The 22,388-nt window shown below is 30.2% G+C and overlaps 1 protein-coding gene and 1 long non-coding RNA gene across 8 annotated transcripts; one reads left to right on the forward strand and one right to left on the reverse strand.

Moving 5' to 3' along the window:
- The first annotated feature begins 812 nt into the window (after positions 1–812).
- Positions 813–17,754, forward strand: LOC121120847 (uncharacterized). Of its 7 annotated transcripts, XR_011780531.1 has the most exons (6): positions 14,143–14,288; positions 14,420–14,468; positions 14,986–15,241; positions 15,303–17,428; positions 17,528–17,580; positions 17,634–17,754. It is a non-coding gene; the product is annotated as an uncharacterized lncRNA (long non-coding RNA). The 7 variants fall into 7 exon arrangements; XR_011780530.1 differs by having other exon boundaries at positions 17,528–17,736; XR_011780533.1 differs by having other exon boundaries at positions 15,303–15,511; positions 16,968–17,723.
- Positions 17,755–19,199: 1,445 nt separating this feature from the next.
- Positions 19,200–21,232, reverse strand: LOC121120449 (probable peptidoglycan muropeptide transporter SLC46). Its single transcript, XM_040715317.1, is given in 5 exon segments — positions 19,200–19,556; positions 19,614–20,388; positions 20,391–20,543; positions 20,608–20,831; positions 20,913–21,232. Coding segments are annotated over 5 exon segments (1,455 nt in total). The 5' UTR covers positions 21,115–21,232; the 3' UTR covers positions 19,200–19,455.
- Positions 21,233–22,388: the final 1,156 nt, after the last annotated feature.

The following is a 22,388-nucleotide window of genomic DNA, read 5'->3' on the forward strand; positions in this document are numbered from 1 at the left end:
AAAATGTAAACATCTTTTGAACAGCTGTAAATAAGATTAATATTAAGATTCCACATATTGATATTATTATATTCATGTTTAGAGAAACAAATATATAATATAATTAAATATAGTAGGGACAATCTTATTTTATTAAATATAGTAGCTTATTAAATTTTGATTCAAATTCCTTCAAACACGATCTCAACATATATATTTATCAACTAAAGATCTGCTTCTCAATTGTAATATATCATACTATCTGTTTATCTTTACTTTTGTTATCTTAAACTCGAATTAAAAAATAGCAGACTGACTGTAAATTAGGATGGCCATAATTTGATTTTTTTTAAAGAAAGCACTTTGGCTAAGTGATCAATTACATTTGGGGGGGGAGGGGATGAAGGTTTGTAAATGTTTTAGAAATCTACAAACTTTGTTTAGTTTTCAACAAACAAATTATTACGTATCTTGTTCTAAAACACGAAGATATTTTTGAGTTTTATTTTTTGGTTTTATTTAATTTAAATTTACTTTCAAGTAAAGACAACTTTCAGCATGTGCTAGTTGTCTGGACATTTTAAGAGTTAAAGAATAAAAAAGTCACTCAACACTCTGGAAGTAATTTAAAACAAAGACATGTCCGGGAAAAAGTAGAAGGTTGATCAATCTACTTTAAATATCGTTTTGTTAACCACTTGGGCTCTCCTGGTCTTGTTAGGTTTTTGTGTTGCTGTATCGTTTTGGGGGTCAAAAAAGTTTGTGAAGCACGTTGTAAACCTGTATTTTAAAAGCTTTAAGTTGATATTATTATTATTTACAGTTCGTATGATGCTCTGTTCAATACTGTCTCGTCTAAATAAACAGAAAATGTGTCTATGCAGTGTCGTTTTTATCATATTTTTCACAGGGGTAAGTATTCTTCTTTTTTAAATCTAACCATAAAATATGATTCTATTTTGGCTAAAAATATCAAGAATTATGATACAGAACTCATTAAATGACTAAAGTTACTGCTTAAATGGTCACAATAACGGGGGTAGCAGCTTTGGATGGCTAACAAATAGTTTGTCTGGCACTAGTTTCTTCACTTAAAGACTTGGGTATGATCATTAGGTTTTCCAAGATTACATAGTCAATCAATATTACTTTTTTATCACTTAAGAATTAGCTATGGTTGACAAGCTCCAAGAAATGTTGTTCAGAAAACTCATAAAAAGCAAAAACAACTGCTTAAATGGTCAGAACAACGGGGGTAGTTGCATTGGTTGTAGCATTAAATTAGCAATTCTGTGTATCCTTCATGATAATAGTATGTTGTTATACAAAAATAAATAACGGGGGAAAAATATTTTTTGATGCTTTTAATAAGAAGTAATATCGCCAATACATAATTAGGTTTTGCTCTAAATCTTTACGATGGATTTAATTCTAACATTTTGATTAAACTCCACGTCTGGCTTGTTTTTCGCAACCTATAGTTATGACATATTAACTGAATTCCTATGTGAGACGAAGAAAATATTATTTCAATATTAGGTATTTATAATGTATTGTTATTATTAATTGTATGATTTTAATTTTGTATATTTAACATAAATATTTGATGGTTCATTTTTTAGTATGTAGATTATATTTAATTAAATCCTTCTTTTTTAAACTTGGAACTTCAAATATATTTAGAAATGCTCTACTTTTTCTCGTTTCATTAGTTTTTATTCTGAGAATATGCTTCATAGGGAATTACAATTTCATGGAGTGTGACATTTTCAAATCTACTCTAACGGATAAAAAACGTCCAAGTCAATTATTCGTAGTATATCTTCATTAAACATTTTGCTAATAAATACTTTCGTTATACCCTCAAAAATCATAATGAAGCAGGCAGCTGATAATCACATCAGTATTTTAAACAATGATACCAAGTTCCCCCCCACCCCTTCTCCTTGCATGCACTTTTCTCTACAGGACTATCAACTATGATTATTCTATACATATCCTCCGTTTTTAAAAGAACAGGAATACAATTTCTTGTTGATCCTTTGCCGTTTATATAGTATATATATTGGCCATTTTATTATTTTTTATGAAGAAATTTTGGGTATTTCTTCATAGAAATGATATAATAACTTATCATAACTACTCTTTTAATAAAATATTACTTAGCAGTATTATAATACAGTATCGAATAATGTACTATGTAGATATAAGAGATAAATAACAATTAGTATGATTAACTTATTCGGCCAACTACCAGATGATTGCGGTCCTTTTTTCTGTTTCTTTTTGGATGAAAGGTTGCGTGATACAATACAACTAACGACGTGTGCCATCAGTGATGGCACACGTCGTTAGTTGTATTGTATCACGTATCAAGGGAGAAGAGGGAATCGACAGCTGCCAACAAAATAAACAGTGTATCTTTGTGTTAGCGAGGTAACGCCGTGGTAAATTTGTATTTCTATATGATAGCCAAAATTTCTTCATATAATAATAAAATGGGCAATATATATATTTTATAAAAGACGTGGGATCAACAAGAAACTTTATTTCTGTTTTTTTTGGGTTTTTTTTTTTTTTTTTATATAGAGCATAAGTATAAATTAACTTGTTGTATTATATATATATTGTCATGTATTTTATTTGTTACCCTGATTAGATGGGTGAGATGATTATCCCGCTTTTAGATTTTCTTGTTTTATAAATGTACTTAGTTTTATCTTTTTATAAACGTACGTAATCTTTTTACCTTTTAGGTGCTTATAGTACTGAATTGATCTTATCTCAAGAATATACCCTTTTTGTACATACTCCTTCACGACTCCCTATTTATTCATAAATTGGCGACGATCTATTTTACGTTCCACCAAAATACATAAAATTTATCAAAAATAATACATTATGAATTTGGCCATGGCCCATGACGTATCAAGCGCGGGAATTGAGAGCTGACAACTAAAAACATAGGGTATTTTGTTGTTAGACGTCGATTCCCTTACCTTGCTTGATACATCATGGCTATTTCATAATTTATTGTTTTTGAAAAATAAATGAAGTAATATGTTATTCTATACTCCATCACACGGATTGAGGCCGGATGAGTTGGAGGGCCAGGTGTTGCGATCCCAGAAAATGATGTCGTGGGAGTTAAACAGTTTAGCGGTCCTCATGGCGATGTGTGCGGGCGCTGAGTCTTCTTGGAATATGAACACCCTCCCAGTGGCCGTATTCTTCATCCAGGGGATGACAAACTCCTCCATGACTTTGCAGTACCTTATCGTGTTAACCCTTTCCTTGGGATTGAAGAAGAAAGGAGGCATCACCTCACCGGTGCTGCAGATGACACCCACGGTCATCATGGAGGCCGGGAACTTTGTGGTGAAGACCGCAGGGACCTCTTCTCTCTCCTTGGCAACCCACCTGTCATTCTGAACGTTGTAGCTTCTGTCGACAGTCCAGTTCTTCTCGTCGGAGAAGAAGATGATTCTTCCTCCATGGCTCTTCAGGTCATTGAGGAGACGATACTGTTGGTGAGCCTGGTGGCCTTCATGGATGCCGTGAGGATGTGTTGTTTGGCCATTCGGTATGTCCTGTACCCGAGGTCCTCATTCACAGCCTTGGAGACCAGCTGCTTGCTCACTCCACGGTTCTTGCCCAACCTGGACAAGGAAGTCCCCGGCGAAACCTTGATGGACTTCCGGAGGGCGGAAGCGGGAGGGCGGATTCGGTCACTTCTCATGTTATGGGCATTGCGGCAGCCCTTCCCCTCAACCTCCCAGGCGTCGAAGACCCAATGCACTGTGGTTTTGGGGTAGTTAAGAAGCTTGTAGATAGCAGAGGGCTTGTGTCCCGTACAACCTCTCTCCTTGCTTGTTCCATGATGACTATTGTTTGTTGTCAAAACAATTATGGTGGAAGTTATAGTGTATTGTTCACACAACCTTTTATATTAGTATGATTTAACCCCGAATATCCACATTATGGATCTGGATGAAGTTTAAAGTAGTTCCAATTTATCGTGGACACCCTGTATATCCCAGTTCTACACTTATGGTCCATTTCCAAAAGAACAAGAATACAATTTCTTGTTGATCCCTCGTCATTTATGTAATATATATATTGGCCATTTTGTTATTTATACGAATACATTTTAGAATATATACAAATCTATAGCTACGCTTTCAATAGAATATTACTAAGCAATATTATAATACATATCGAATAAAATTATTATATTACGAAATATAAATATGTAATTCATTTTAAAAATGGTGAAGAAATAATATGATGGGGATAGTCTGGGTAAAGCATTTAACCAAGTTGCGCGTCGTAGGCTCACGTTATCATAGGCGGAAAAAAATATCTTGGTCAGAATTTTATTTTTTTGTACGCTAGAGGTATTATTGTTTCAAGCATTTTAGAGAATCATTTCCTGTTCTCTGGTGAATTAGTCAAGTACTGTACTGTCTTTACTTTTAATTACTTCATTATATCATAATTCATATAATTTTTGATTCAAAAATTATGCAGAAGGAATTATGACTCAACATGATTTTCACATAAAGAATGGTCAGCAGGTTATAAGATATATAAGATTTGATATCCATTTTTTTCTTTTTGAAAATTCAATTAAATTTTTGGGGCGGTCATACATTTCAGAGTGATTGTTTTTCAGCAGGGCTCTTTTGGGCGCACTTTTTACTGCACAGCTTTTTTTTCAGCGTGCTGCTTTTCTGCAAAGTTCTTTTTAGCGCCATCAAAATGTTCCTTATTTATGTTGACTTTCGTGTATAAATGAATACATTAATACAATATTGATAGCCTAAACTATAGTTATATCTATTTTATGTTACTTAAGTACCAAAATCTAGTCAAAATATTCAAAATTTTATTCCAATTTTATCTAGAAAATGGCAATATAATCCGTTTGAATTTATCAAAATTGCCGTTGTATTCCTAACATCGAAATAAAAATAAAAAAACGAAGTTAGATGGATCTTTCCTACGAAGCATTCGGTTATACTGGATCATCGTTTCCATTCTTAATAATTAACATAATTATTTTTAGTTATCTAGGCTTATGCCTTCTGATCCTTGCTTTAACTTCATGTTAATTTTCATTTTCATGGATTTTGTTTCCTTTAATGGATGGATCGTTTATTGTGCAGATATCCCTTTACATCAAGATCTTTGATAGTGTTCTGATCTTGTGAATCATCGCCTCTAAGCTCAAGAACACATCAATTCCTCTAGATCTTGTATGGAATCATCTTATACTTCCTTAAGAACTAAGGAGTTTCATTAAAAAGACAGAATAATCGACTAAAAAACCAGTGAGGAATACACACGAAATAATCATCCTCCATCCACAGCTCATTCAATGAAATTATTGAGTCCATTCCTCCTTAAGTCAACTCTGATTCGTCTCCTACTCTAAGAAAACATTCATTGATAAGAGTCCTTCAGTGTCCTGAAATGCTGAAATCATTCATATCTATCACATTGATATAATCCAATTTATAACATGGAGTTTGGGATGTGTCGATCTATAGGGCTAATTATATAACCTGAACACTTCAAGCTCCCCGTTGATTTATTTATTCTTTAAACATGTGAAAGATAATTCTTTTCTGTTATATTATTACATATAAATTGTTATTGGGAACTTTTAAGTGAATATGTGTATTAAAAAAATATAAGTGAATTACGCATACTTCAATTGGAATATCTGAATGTCGTTGCAATTCCCAAACTTATTAAGTCGGGAATCCTATTCTTAACAGCTTCTCACCATATCGGATTGTTACTCTTGCAAAGATCTAGGATCACCACACTAATAAATTTACTATAGATAATAACTAAACGTTTTCCATAAGAACTAATTATGTATTTTATTGAAGACAATAGTTAAAATGTAACAAAATACTACTACTATCTGATTGAACATATAAATTAAAACATAAAACATATTCCTCAAAATTTAATTCTCTATTTATGAGTTATCCGTTATTTTATTTTTGTATCATATTGATTCCTTCAACTTTATTTTGATAGGAAAATGCTATTTAACTATTGTAATTGTAGACATAGTAGTTATCAAAATTATTACTGTTATCAGTTGTAGAACTATTATATTGGTCTGTGTATCAAACTGTTCAAACCATATGAATATAGGTATGCTTCAGAAAATTTTATTTCCTGAGTATCATTTAAATATTTGCAAAAATATATCTCTCTAAAGAAACAAAAGTCAAAATCACAAGGCTTACTTAAGACATCATATTCAGTTATGTTAGCAAGATCATTATATTAAGCTCTATATTTATTATATTCAGCATAAATGACATATTAAAATCCTATTATTAGTCTGTGTTTGACAGTATCATTTCATGTTTATTACATAATATCGAATTATTCTTAATATACTACTTATTTCTCCACTATTTTGATGACTTTTTATGACAAAAATACACCTAGTATTAAAAAAATAATATTTATTCCTAACTAAAGAAAATATATTGAAAATATTCATAAATGACGAGGATGCCGTCGATCCAAGTTACATTATAACTAAAAGTACACTACCATATTAATAAAAGTTTTTGTAGAATAATCACGTACGTCCAAGATATTTACCTAGACTAGATGAGATCTATCCCTTCTGAATGAAGATAAAGAATATTAATGCCAGTAATGTGTCTATAGATTTAAAGATATTGTTGTTACATCAATTAAAATTTTCAGTCAAACTCATAATAGAGAATCTTAGAAAATTATATATGAAATATATTATGAATAAAAAACATGGCCGAGTCTTCTATCCTAAAAGCATCCTGTCGGATTTTGAACAGGCAACTATAAAAGCAACACATAATGCGTTTCCACAAACAAAATTGCTCGGTTACTTCTTTCATTTGGGGCAATCCCTTTGGAGACATATCCAAACTTCTGGACTGAGGCAAACATATAAACATTAATCCTACTGAATCTTTGGTCGATATTTGCATGAAGTTTTTAATCCTTTTGAAAACAAAAATCATATGAGATGCTAAAGATTAAATTAGAACTACAACTAATATACAAAAATTTGTTTTCTTATCGTAAGTTATATTGTTTTTACTACAAAATAAGCAATTAATTTCTATTAAGCATAGAAATAAGCTTTATCTGTTATGTAAAATAGTAATTTAATTTACACTTATCTCTAGTTTCCTAATTATTCCATTTTTCGGATTTGTGTGTAATTAATTATAGGTAATTTTGTTAGATTTAGTAATTAAGTGTATAATTGTATAAAGTGATTAAGGGAAACATTGTCCAAGATTTTAAAAAAATGACTGTATTGTTAATCATAATTTTAAATTATTCATTGTCATTTTAAAATTCTCGGTACTCTAGTATTAGTTATGTAATCACGCAACCTGAACTGTTAATTAATTTTTGTCGAATGATTATGATCCCTTTTCCGTTTTTGTTGCAAATTCGTATCAAATTCTGTTATTGACTAAATTAAACGACTTACAAGTTCAAATCTTTTTTTTAGATTTAAAACTGATTTTTTTATAAGTTGATACATGGATAAATATTTCTTTAGGATACTTTCTTGTTTAAAGTTATTGTTTGGTAATTTCACTCATGGGCTATTTATTTTTCTATAAAGATTAAGATACATTGATGTTATTAAATCGATTAGCTTATGCACTTAATTGATTAAAATTAATTATATATATATAAATATTTTCTAATTATTATTTTGGTGCTATTTGCTACCAATAGGTATGGTACATCAAATTGAAAATTCTAGCAAGCTTGATGATGGTCTAATCTTGTATTTATTTTAATTCTTTTTTATATTCTTATGTATCACGAGGTTATACCAAAAAGCTTTTCCAACTGATAATTGACTTCCGCCACGCTTTTTAGTAGTGACGTCAAAGAGTATCTATTATTACTAATAATCAAATAATTTCTTGTATTATATGTGTTAATTTACCGTTAGTATTCTATATGACATTAAAATATGTCTGTTTCGCCAGCAGTAGGTATGGTACATCAAATTGAAAATTCTAGCAAGCCTGATTGTATGATGGTCTAATCCTGTATTTATTTTAATCGGGGGTGAATTCATAAAAATAAGCTAATTAATTTTTAGCGGAATTTTTCGGATGCAAAATCATATTTTAAGCACACTTTTTTTAACCCATGAATACGGTACAGTTTTAAGGTCGTGTAAAAGGTCACAAAAAAGATTAACTTTTTATAAATTATTATTTCAGCGTGTGTAACATGAATTATTTCGTTGGGCTGCATTTTTTTTTTTCTTGAAATGAAAAATTGGGATTATATTCTTATGTATCACTTGAGAAATAATCCTTAATAAAACTTTTGAAACTCAACAACTAACTTTAAAACTGAAAATTCAGAATCCATTTAAAATAGAGAATGTCGTTAAATTAATCATTTTCAAACAGTTATACATCTCTAAAAACGACCTTTGAAGACTGAAAACTTATGAACAATTTTTTATTATTAAAATACAATAGATGATTGAATTAAGAGGTCACCCTAAAAATTGGATACCCTATTACATAAACTAAAATAAAAATTTATAAGAAGTTGACCTTTTTTTACCTTTGACCTTTTATATGAAAACTGTACTTTATAAACTTAAAATGTTATCTGTATATTGCTTTATGTATTAAAAGACTTTAATGATCCCGATATTCGCGAATTTCTTCTTATTAATTTGACAATATATTAAAAAGTCACGCATTCATGGGTAAAAAAGTAATTTTGGTGGTAGGGGGAGATTAATTGGCAGAATTTTTTTTTTACAGATTGCTTTAAAGATCATTTTGTATCAAAAAATTGATCTAAAATTGAATTGGATTTTAACAGACCACACGCTACTATTCACTTTGAAGATTACTAGAGAGGAGGACTGGAGACATGATAGAGACAGCTGTTGACTGTTTCAATGCTTAATAAGAAGTGCTACAATCATCCGTTTTAAGCCAAGTATTCCTCTTTTTTTTGATAAATTATTGCCAACGAGAATCCAACTTCATAATGCCTTTCTCGTAGAAGCCCTTGTCCCTATTGACAAAAAATCGGACAACCAATTTTCGTTGGTCTCTATTCAAGCCAAATTTGACCCCAAAACACGTTGGCAATGACAGGATCAGGTGATATTCAGTTGGGGACTAAGTTAGACAGTAAAGAACTTCATACCCGAGCTCCCAGAGCTTCTGGCAGGGCATCACACATCTGTGCGGCCAAGCGTTGTCTTGCTTATGTCTTGTTGTCTCCTATTCTCTAATGCTGGCCGCTTCTGTTCGATCGCTAGCTTGAAATGGTCGAGTTGTTCACAGAAGAGGGTAAAATTGAATGCAAAAAAAAAAAAAAAAGCTGGAAACCCTGTTATGCAACACGAACCGAAAGAGTATCGGTCCCTCATACATCATAAATTTTCTTGATAACTTGCGACGCGTTTTACCCTTTCAGATAATATAAATGTAACATATGGCATATTTCTTCTTTTGATACCTCCATACTCAATGATAATTCATGACTGAACCGACCTAGCCCAATACTGTACGAAAAAAGTTGTTAACATACAATCACACCTATACAACGCTTTATGGTATGATCCAATATGACCAATAACGACCAAGATATACTTAGTTTAAAAAAAGAGACGGGAAATAGGAAATTACTTTTTTCTCCAACATAATATAAGAATTCAGGGAGCTGTATTATTTTTCTGCAGGACGCGCACTACTCCCTTTCGCTTTGTTGACAGACAATATAAGTAAACAACGCTCATACCCATTTTTACTTTTTGATAATATTGAGTACTGAAGTAAAAGGACTACAGTAAACAGCTGGCTCAATTATGTCTCCAGTTCTCTTTTCTATAATTCCTTGAATAATGTAACTAAATAAATTGTCCTTCATTTAGTTTAATATATCTCTTTTTTAAATCTAAAATTATCGTAGATTGCTATAAGAGTGAAATTCATTTCACTTAGACTTGATCACTCCCCTCTTCAGTCTTTTTTTAGGGGTCCTTTTTTCACCATTCAACAGTTTTAGTACCGATGCATCGAGAAAAAAAAAAGTTGAAAGTTACCCAATACTTTCAACTACGGAATTATTATTCGATAATTGTTGAGAATTGCTCTCAGTTTAATCAATCCACGTTCAGAAGTCGGATTAGGAGAAGGGAAGCAGACACCTTTACCGTTAGCCACATAACACCGTGACAGTCTTGGCTATTTTGTTATTTTATTCACTCTATCATATCTTGAATTTAAGATGATAAAAACAAGTAAATAATGAATGATAGCAAGGACTAAAGGACCCAAGGGAAAGAGTGCCCAATTAGTGGACGAAGAGCATGTTTTTACTTCTCTTTGCTGATTGGCTTAAAGTTGTCAGCTGACATCAGGTCTATTTTAAAGGTTTTGAAGGATATTTATTCATTAATTTGTGAATTTTATTAAATCATTTATGATATTTGGGTAATACTTATTTTTTGAAATATATTAATCATAATGGTAACGTGTAGTCAGTGGGTTGTAATAATAGATCAACTTCGAGTAAAAAGTATCAAGGCTTATCGCCCAAGAAATTTTTTAATTTTGCAAAAATCTTCAATCAAACAAAAAATTGTAGATCAATACAATCAAACATACTAATTGGACTTTCTCCATAGACGTAAGAGTTGTGAGGTAGGTGAAAATTAAAATGATGGGGTGTTTTACAAGGATGTCACTGGGCTCCATATTCTAATTATTCATACTGAAATTATTGTCTTTCGGTTCAATTTGAAGAATCAATGTTTCTGCAGAAGTCTCCAGCGAAACTGTGGCGCTTGGGACATAATACAATTCCTACTTTATTTGAACATTCTAAGGTAAAAACAAGTAAAGCTCCCATTTAACCGAGACAAAAAAAAATTTGGAAGCATAAATGAAATTGTGCAACACATATCTTGATTATTGGACACATTTAAATATAATTAATTATTTAAGCGTATTATTTCCTAAAAATATTATTTAAGTTTATAGTGTAAAGTTTATTTAAGTATTCAATATTTAAAAGGTAAATTCGGTTTTTTTAACTTTATATTTATTTAAAAAAATTAAATTTTTATTCTTTAATAAAGATAATAAAAAATTATGAATAACTATTTTATAAAAAATAACCATTTTTAATCATGAATTATAAGAGAATAACAACTATATATCTGTCGGTGCAATAGCTGAAGATTTAAACTTCATTTATTTCACTTAATTTTTTGTTGTGGTAGATTTCTTGTCTGTCCACTCTTTCCTTTGAGTCCTTTAGCTAGAACCAAACATAGCATGTTCTTATCTTTATTATGTTACGCAACCTTTCTTCTAAAAATGGAAATTAAAGAATCCCAAAATTAGTTGATAGTTAGACAGCTACGTCAATCTTACCAAATGCTATTTATCTCATAAGTACTCACAGACTAACATTGTCCAAATATTTCTCCCAAATTACTATACAAAACTTCAAAAGGGAAAGGAAACATTTGGTAAAAAACATATGGTACTTTGTATTTTTCTTCTTGCCAATTGTTAACCCTTCTATGGGGGTATCCTGTATAAGTTTGCCTGCATCATACTTTCTATTTCTATTTCGAAATTGGAGACAGCTAGAGAGGATAGTTGAAATTCAATTCTCGCAACCTTTTAATAATAAGGAAATTATTGCTAGACAGCTGCCAATATCAATAATCCAAAGTAGACTTGAAAGTTAGTCTTATCAAGGGTTGTCCAATTCTCACCATATCTTGTAAAACGTTTCAAAATTAATCATTTTTTATATGGTCTGTTCAGTATTGGGAATGATTAATAGCCAAAATATTGAAAATGTATCCTTTGAATAGGCTATGGTATACTTTGTTGGCCCAGAAATAATTGTTATTATGTTAAGAGTATAATTTTTACCCTTGTTTCTATATGAAAAGGTTATTACCTTTTCACATTCATACTAAGATATAGCTAGTGTACTAGTTTCACATTTGCTCATTTTTGCGGACCAAATTAAATGTGAAGTTTCCAGTAAGCTTAGTTCTTCCATTATTATTTTGCTATGTTCTTCTAATACACTTATAATTTTTTTATGGAATAAGCAATGGAATATTTATAAAAGAATGCCCCCCATCATTTTGTTAAGCAGACATTAGATTACTATTATTTAACAAATAAACACGTCCAACCATTTTTGTAACATTTAATGACATTTTCTGAAATTATAGTTTGTGTAATAATTTTATATACTAAATGAAAGGCTAAATGGAGTGGCAACTGTAAAAAATCATAAATTTTCTGGCATATATATGCAATACATAATTGTAGTGTTATTATTTAGTTTTTTAAATGTATTTTTGGGAGATCATTTATTCAAAAAATATAACAACTACTCTCATGTCTACACTTCACAATTAAAAAATAATATATTAAAAAATTCTTGTAATTATGAATAACTAAGAATCAGCCCTTCAAAGATAGGCAGTAATTGGGCCATTAGTATATAAAGCAAAATTAATTTATAGCACTCAGTGAAAATATCACCATATCTTCATGTTTGATATGAATAAACGCAAAGATGAATTATATTTGCTTCTCACATATTACTGGACATTGACAGAAGTAAATGTCTATTGAAATATTTAAATTCGTAACATAGATTCAATGTCGATTTTATGTATATTATGTAAGGCAAGAAGATAAATAAAAGAATTTGTATACTTCGATTTTCTAATTTAGAATATTTTATGAACTAAAATTTATTTATAGTGATAGTTTGCTTTTTATAATACAAAAAATTGAAAATTTCACAAAATATAATAGTAATAATTGACATTACTAAATCACCACAAAGAATCAATTACATAATTGTGATTGATAATTTTTTATTCAACATATACATAGCTCAATTAATATCCATATTATTCCCAGTTTGTTGGTATTTTTTTCAAATTTAACATTTCATAGGTGATTATTTCCTCTTCTTCATCTCTCAAAAACATATGGTACCCTTGAACAAAGTAATGTTATTTATAAAACAACCAAAATATGAATAGTTTACAATGAGAAGTGGGTATTTGTATGAAAATTAATGGAATAGCATTTGTGACTATATTAAGTAGTACTGAAGTAGAAAAGACAAAACAGTATATTGTGGACTTTTATTTGTGATCCTGGTTTCTTAATATAAGGACTGCAACCCCTCCTAAATTAAAAAGGAAAGTAACCTTAATAGATATATTTAATAGTCAAGATTACAAAATGCATTTCATTCAACATTTTAATGTGGTTTTGTATAAATTTCATGAAAAGCATTTATTGCTTTCAATAAAATTATATTCAATATTAAGTAATATTTATTTAAAAATCACAAGATCATGGTTTCTGATTTCTTAGAAAGTTTTAATAAGTAAAAAGTAAAGAGATCATTTACATAAATCTACAAATCTTACCGATATTTTTGAATTCTTACACTTTTGATCGATGTCGCAATGAATACCGTTTACTTATGCATAATTGAGAGTATTAAATTATTTTTCTAAAGTTGAATGTTCTGCCACGACTTTCTTGAGAAGCTTTCCAAATCCTTTCTTTCAAAGTAAGGCTTTCATGCCTTTTATCGTGTAGATAGGCAATTTAAACAAAAAGAGAGCTTTTCATCCGATTTACAAATATTTTTTGTCAAAAGTTGACCGATTGATGTGTAATATTATACATTATTATTCAAGGTTTTGAGGATTAAATGTATTGCATGCGAAGATGATTTACTTATTTTTATAACATGAGTTTTATACTTACAAAAATAATTTCTTTTTTTCAGGATGAAAAATAATGTTATAACATTTTGATAAACAATGGTACAAATAAAAACTACATGCATTTTTATATTCAAAACCATTTTTTTCCCCGCAAAAACACACGTGGACAGAGAGCTCTATTTCTGTTTATCTCTCCTGATACCCAATTTAGTTATTCGAAAGCCTTATTGAAGAAAGGATTGGAAAGCTTCCGTAGAAAGTTACGATTTTAACGAATATAGAAAGTCGTAGAAAGAATATTTTGCACTTCATGAATAATTAATTATTCGAATACGGTGAGTTGCAAAAGTTTGTGGAGAATTATTAGTTGGTGTTGTTCTGTAGTAGCTCCTTATTTCTGTTCATAAATCTTCGTTTCCGTGAATGATACATTCAAATAGAGAGCAGGGTCACTCCCTTCCGGTGGCAACGGCACTGATTAAAATGGGTATGCAAAATTTTGTAGGTCGGATTTAGAGCCAAGATTACAAAATATTATTCAAATTATAAGTTAAGAATAATTTATTTTTCTATGTGTGTAGTTTTAATGAAATTGTGTATATTTATTTATTATTTTAGGGACTGAGAATTTAGATTTAATTACTAAGGTATGATTCGAATAGTTTCCGTAAGTTGGATTTATAATATTTAGAGATCCCGGCTCCGAGTCTGCAGCTATGTTATATAACATGAATATTTCATGTATTTGAATCAAACGTATTTTAATTCCAAATCCATTCAACTGTGTGCGTAAATACATGCGGTTTTATTAAATTCCAGCTCAGTTAAATGTAATTACTTAAAACTAGGTTATTTGGATCCTTCTTAACTCATGAATTGGGGATATAAATAATCGATACAGTTTTTATGAAACTTTAGATCCCTTTCTGTTTGGCAACTAACATATAAATACATGAACAGCGTTATGAACTAATTACATTATTATTCAAATATCAATTGAGGGTATAATATTTCATATTATTTGAATTAAATTTACTAAATAATCTTGAACAAAAACTATCTGAAGTTGACACTTTATTTTTGAAGGGTAAGTTCATCATATTATATAATTAGTTTGATAATGTTTTTATAGCTTACTTTAGAAAACCCTTTAACCCTAACATATATATTTGCTTTGATTTTAGGTTATATACATTAAGTCAAACTTAAGACGAACTTATCCGTCGTATCAAGATGGAACTCCAAGATTTGCAAAGCAGCCCAGGAGGCGAAGACCTTCTTGCACTTTCGGTCTCGTATCGAGACTTTAATTGAGGCTTAAGGTGATTTTGTTGAATGTAATAAATCAGAATACATCCAGCTTCTATAAACTACTCTTTTTTTTTTTAATCTGGTAAACCGTTGGAGAGAAAATTGTGGTTAAAAAAAAATCATTTTACGGTATAGATAGCTTCAATTAAATATCGGAGAAATTAATATAAAGGATAACTTTCTTTTGCAGGCACTCATACCGCCCTCAATGAATCCCCACATTGCCCATATAATGAACCACCCCTGTCTAAAAGGATTGATCTGGTCAAATCCTAAAGTTATATCAGTACCAGGGCCAAATAGATGTAATGAAAAGCCATCCAGTTGTCCTCAAACCTATTAATATGGGCATAAAGATTAAAAACACCAATCTTTACAAAATGGTATGTTATGTTGAAAGTATGTTGGATCTTCTTTTCTTTTTTTCAGAGTTAATAAATTTATCATGTAAATCTGATCAGTTGATCAAACTCTCCAGCTTTTAATGCGTTTGTAGTTTCTTTGTTAACATTTATATCCGTAACTAAATCCATCCCTCCATAAATATTTATGAATTTGTTTTGAATGGCTTTCGATGTTTTTTTGGACATTTTTGACGTCATATGACTAAACCATCTTGTAGAACTTTCTCCTAATGCAAAAAAATATTCCTTGAAGTTCAAACTGCAAGTTTGGGATTCCTAAGTTTGTTCAAATCACTTTTGTTTGAAGAATTTAAGTCCATTGTGTCGTTTTCAATGACAGTATCTATTCGGTGAGGCTTTTGTTTTTTTAGCTTCTCCTCGCATGGGCGGCAAATATTTCTTGACACAAACGACCATTTTTTGACAAGTCCCTCAGAAACTAATCGAATATTTTCCCTGATTAGTGTTTTATTATTATTAACTGGATCATTAAAAACTTTTAATTCATCGAAATAGCTGCCTCACTGAGTTTCCATTTTGAAAATGATTTGCCATGTTGAAACTAAATAAAGAACTATCCAGTTGTTTGCTAATACTCAATTAAAGTATTCCCAATCATTAGCTTCAATAAAGTACTTCTTTTTGATCTCAGCCTAGCTAACCCTTTTTTTTGTATTAAACTCCTACAGTATATATGAATTTCAAAAAATATTTTAACCTTTACACACAGAGCTATAAAATTAATTCTCTTTTCTAATATTTTAGCCAAGTTTTTTTCACATTCCTTCGTATTTCGCTTAAATCGTTGACCGAAATTTAAATGCAGACCCAAAACTCTTACTAATTATTTAATATATGTTGCCGGACGTTTCATGAAAGTTAGAAAAAAATTAAAGTATACCATGTTCAAAAAATTTAAGGTCAAATATTTGACCTCGTGACCTCAAGGTCAAAGAGGCATTTTATTGGGTAAAAATATGAATATAGAATAAGGAATGTGTAAATATTTATCCAATCACATTTAAAGTAGATCGATATCATTAACAATATAGGAGAAAAAGCTCTTTAAAAATATGGGTGCAGGCCTCAAAGTCGGAACTTTAGGATCCTCTAACTCCTGAGATGGAGGTCAAAGAAGATAGGTAATTTTTATGGGATACAAACGATTTTTTCAGAAGGGACGAAAAAGTCTCATAGAAAAGAGACCAGGAAATGTCACTCTCCGTGGTCACCTATATATTGTTAGTTGAACAAAAAAAAAATCAAAAATGGTTCTTATCAGAACCACTCCCTTTGTCATAAGAGAACTTTTAAACTATTAGTAATTTAATTTAGGAATCTTGTTCTTCCCTATGATTTAAAAAAAAATTGTTAATAGCCTCCAAATTTATTTATTTTAAAAGGATAATAACTTTGAAGGAAAATGTATTTTATAATAATTCACTTATTAGGTTGACGTTTATCAGACCTTTTATCATGTTTTAATTCTACATCAATTCTTAGAGAGGCTTCAAGACCTAAAGGATCGTATGTTTGAGGTAATTTAAAATATATATGCAGTAAAAAAATTTGTATACACTGTGGTACCAGCTTCAGTGAAAAAAAGTTATACGTTTACTATATCGAGGCATTTAAAAAAGAAATATGACATGAACAAAACAATATCCGAAAGTAACAACCAACTGCCAAACGATATTACACTATGTCTTTATTCAGTCGGCTGAATAAAGACATATTAAATTGACGAAGTTGTTTCTGAAAATGTTATTCAAAGATGTAATGCTATTAAGAACAATGGAAAGATCTTCAATTGTTAATTTCATTGAAGAATTGGATTCGAAATATACACTCCCATCCCAAAAAATATTTCTGAAAATTTGTTGCTAGCTTTATGGGTTAAGAAATATAAAGAGTTAAGTTCATGTCTTACAATTTTTATTACTTGCTCATATAAATTTTAGAATCAATCAAGGCTATGTTTAATATGTTCTTTTTTATTTTATAAAAACAGATGATTGAAGAACTTAAAAGTACAGAAACAGTTGGAATAACAAGTATGGACAGGTATATATTTGGTGTTCCATTTTTTTCTGTTACTCTTCATTTTTCTTCCTAAGGATTATCTACATGAGCGTATACTCGCTTTACAAGAATTTAAAGATAAGAAGCGATTAGTGTTTTTTTTTAAAGGCTTTTTTTTTTTAAATATATTGATTTTGTATAGTGTTGTTAAATAAATACACCTATAAATGTACATTGAAATCATAATCAATCTAAGCTTAAAGTTTTATTTATAATGGTGATAAGTAAATTAGCACACAAATTGTATTTTTAAACATAGCATACTTAATTATTAAGTAAATTAATTTTATTTTCAATTATAGTCGTTCATAGTTTAATTATATTTAAAGGATACATTTTAATGTTTTCAGAATGTCTTTGATAATTATCAAATTTTTGATAAAGTTATTAACATAACTTAGGATAATGCAGCCAATTTTCAACTTGCTATTAAATTAATTGGTAGACTGCACAACGAATGAATGTAACGAAAGGAGCAAGCTGAAAAAAATAATTATTTGTCCTTTGACAATGATATCATGTGTGAATTAGATCAATTCTGTCGGGAATTGATTGTATTGCCCAGTTTAAATCCAGAGTTTTTGTTAATAACTAAAGGCCGACACTCTTTCCCTAAACTCAACAAAGTTTTTAAAAAGTACTCCTCCATTCCTGGATCATTTGTTCCTTCTGAAAGGTCATTTTCTTCCGAAGGGTGAGTCATTACTCAATCTACAAATAGATATATGTATATTTTAAAAATCCCTGTTATTGTAGGATACAGATATTTTTTTAGTAAGATAAATATTAGTTCGAATAATAATAATAAAAAATTATCATAATTAGGCAATCAACCATTGGACAGTTAAGATTTTTTAAGACTCTAATTCAGAAAATAATCCATCACAACGTGTCGAAGAGTAATTCAAGAATGAACTATATTCAAATTATCTTGAAACCAAAACGATGTGAGCTCTTCCATGTTTTCCCTAAGTCAGGCCTTGGTTACTAATGAGACAGATTCAGAGGGTTGATCTTCTTTGCAAATTACTATAAAAATGAGGATGAGAGCCAGTCGTATCTCATCTAAGAACTTTATCCGAAAGAACAGAAAAATTGATACAAATTGGCGAATATGTGGATTCCACTTGACAAACGACCGTTTTTTATGAATTTTATGAGATAGGTTCCCAAATAAAAAGTGGTCTATTATAAAAATTAATTATATCACTACACATAATCTGATCAAATCAAATAGTGTTCTCATCCACATAGTCATAATTTTATTTATGTTTTTATTGTTGATTTCTTGTCTCTCTCATCTTTCCTTTCAGTTCTTTAGACTCAAAAAATTTGTCTTTAAAGGAAAAAAACTAGACGTCGGTCTTAAGGACCGGTTTTACTGGACTGTACCAAATAAATTAAAGACTGACACAACACCAGATATGGGTAAAGTGATGTGTTGTGTACAACTTCTAACTTGTACAAGCAGATTGTACAAGTTGAAATGTCACGAATAATAACTGTAATCTTTTTTTTCTTTCTCACCAAACCACATAAAGAAAATTAATGAATCCCTTACAATTGCCTATATTTCTAAAAAAAAAATAATAATAAAGAAATTGAGGTATTCATCATCTTTATTTGTAAACCATTGAAAATATTCACAAAAAAGTATAAAATTAACAGCTTTATATATTAATCTAACAACAATGCTAAAAAGTGAAATAAAAATATTTTTTGTTTACATCAATATCAACACAAATGGTTTTTGTTCCAGAAAGGAAGTAAGGGGTGAGTGGAAGTACTTAACTTATAAACTAGATATATCTCTGATTGAACTCTCCCTCGATATCATGATATATTATCCTAAAAAAGTTAGTTCCTATTGAGCAATTCCTCTTCTCGTAGTTCATGTGCGTTCTTCCGGCTATTTTCGACTTTTTTTAATCCAAAGTATAAGTAAATCGCAAGAAATCCTATGATAAATTAATGTAAACCTTTAAAATATATTAAAAATGTCTTTACAATCTTACCGACTATAGAGTATAAACATGATGTCACTAAGAAAACCAATCCCGGAAAGAAATCCAACGTAGCTTTATATACCAATGAGTATATTGGACTGGCTATCATGAATATAACTGCCTGACCCGATGCAATGACCGAAAATACTTTTCCAATTTCATCTGACTCAATGCATTTTGAAATAAGGGATCGAAGAAGAGTTGAAATAGCAGCTCCTAAAAATGATACAATCCCGGCAACATAGACCAACCAACTCACATTTGCAAATGCAAACATAAATCCAGCAATGATATTTCCCCCAACGGCTATTAAAATGATTGTTCCATCCCTCCATTTCAGCTTATGGCTAAGAAATGGAATGACAAAGTATTGAGATACAAGGCCTTGAATCCCAAAAACAATCATAAATTGACTAAAGTCAATTTCAGTCCACTTGAATCTTTTTCTAAGGTAGAGAAACATTACAGAGCCTTTCCCTCCGTAGAGGAATAACTCAAGCATAAAGATCAGAATCAAAAAGAGCAAGTACTTTTTTAGATCATGTTCACGCCTTTTCAATGTTGATTTCACCCCCGCTTGAAAGTGTTGAATCTTAAACATTTTCCAGATCGGCTCCTTTTTAACCTTATTATTAGCACTCTGAGTTGTTGAATTATCATCCGTGTTATCAACTTGATCTTCGGAGCTATTTCGTTCTTTAATGAAGAATATTGTGTAGAGAATGGATGACCAGGAGGTAACGATAGCTAGTGAAAAGCAGTAAGTAAAGCCCAACTTTTTTTTTTAATGATCCCACTTAGACCTAATCCCATAAGGAACCCGATTGGAAAGATTCCATCGAGAAAGGCCATTCGTTTTGTTCTTGAACTATCATCAGTTATATCAGTTATATAAGAGTGACAGGCAAAAAAAAAGGCTACATAGCCACCAGTAAAGTCCTTAAAAGATAAAATGAACATGTATAATAAACATTACACCTTCAACTGTGGCTTATTACTTTACTTGTAGACACTCAAACAAGAGATACTCTGCTTTTAGTTCGAAAAAAAAGACGGTATTCAATAAATATATGACGTTATTAAAGACATAGCCAAAACAAGATAAAACTATAATGGCTTTTCGTCCATTAATATCCGACCACGGTCCCGCAAAAAGTGAATATATTACTGCTGGAAGCCCCTGAAGAAAAAAATTGTAGGCCTGGAGCTGTGATACATACTTTTGAACTAAATTTGGATAAATTTATTAATGTCGGTATAAACATATAAATAAATTCAAGGATGAAGATTTGATTTATATTTAGATACCTTCGGTTTGAATCTCCTCATGTTGATAAATATCATCACAAATGGTTAGAGAGTGGTTGAGATTCACTGCACAAACCTTAGAAATGTATAAACTTTGAACAGTGATGGAGTAAAGCCCATGAGATAATCCGAACAAAAAAACGACGGGTTCTAGAGTAATATTATCAAGAATATATCTTGTTTTCTTCCATATCGAAGTCATGTTTATGGACTAATCAAATCAATTCCTCTGTACACAAAAAGTTGTTGCCATCAATCAAAATATATTACTGACTTCCTCCAAAAAATGTATGTCTCCTCTAAAAGACACTTTTGCTAAGTACTGCTGTTCTCAATATATACTTTAAAAATCGGATTCAGCTTATCTTAGACAAATAACTGATTAAAAAATGTCTTTAAATAATAAGATAATGATTTATTTTGGTATAAAAGCTTATTTCTTATTATTATCCTCATTTCTTAATTTATTCATATCAGCGGTAAACTATCAGAACAAACAGTTTGAATAAATACATTTTTTTCACCCAGATTCATGACTTGTATAATCAATAATATTTTAGTTTATTTTTGCTTCATTTATGTGAAGTTTACTTATATTTTGTATTGGCAAAAATAAATGGCTTTTTGGATTGATGTAATTAAGAAACACATTTTATTTGATTATGATTCATGGAGCAATGGAGAGGATGTGGAGCTAGTTGACACAATTAGGGACCGTGCAAAAGGGGAAAATGACCGTTCCACTTTTGGAGAATTTACTGTTATCATATACCAAGGGTGTACCTATTTGGATTTTTAAATAAGGACAAATGGCCCAATTAATTCTGTTTTTACGCGGGAGAAGATAAATATTTTAAAGTTAGTAAAATTTAGATTCTTGTTTATTATCTCAGATTTTTTTAACATAAAAAGCTTTAAGTAAATCTTTCGATATTTCTAAAATTACTTTTATTTGATATTTTTTGATTATAGAAAACCATATTGTACATTAAATTAGAAAGAACAACCACCTTCTTTTCTTTCTTTTTACAGCCTGAAAATAAGCTTAAGCCATAAAAAACCGGATATTTAATTAATATATGAAACAAATCCAGGGACACCCCTAAAAATATGAAATTGACAGGGGAAATGAAGACGTTTGGTCACCCACTAAATATCATCAATAAATCTTCTCTTATTAATTAGAGTTCCACTTAAAAAAAACTTTTTACGGAGACTGACAATGTAATTTTCTATTTCTGCAATATCGTGAAATAAATTCCCATTAGTGCTGCATTAAAAACGACCCATTGCAAATGATAAACACCTGAACCCGGACATATTTTCTAAATTAATAACTTCGGAGGGATTTTTTAATGTACACTTATGATTTTTTTGGAAAATTGTATATTAGTTTACATTCCTGAAGCATTTCAACTTTATAAATGTGAGTAATATTTTTGCAATTTTTCTAAATTAAATTCATTCTTTTAAAAA

The sequence above is a fragment of the Lepeophtheirus salmonis genome, chromosome 6 (assembly GCF_016086655.4).
Source record: "Lepeophtheirus salmonis chromosome 6, UVic_Lsal_1.4, whole genome shotgun sequence".
Lineage (NCBI taxonomy): Eukaryota > Metazoa > Arthropoda > Copepoda > Siphonostomatoida > Caligidae > Lepeophtheirus > Lepeophtheirus salmonis.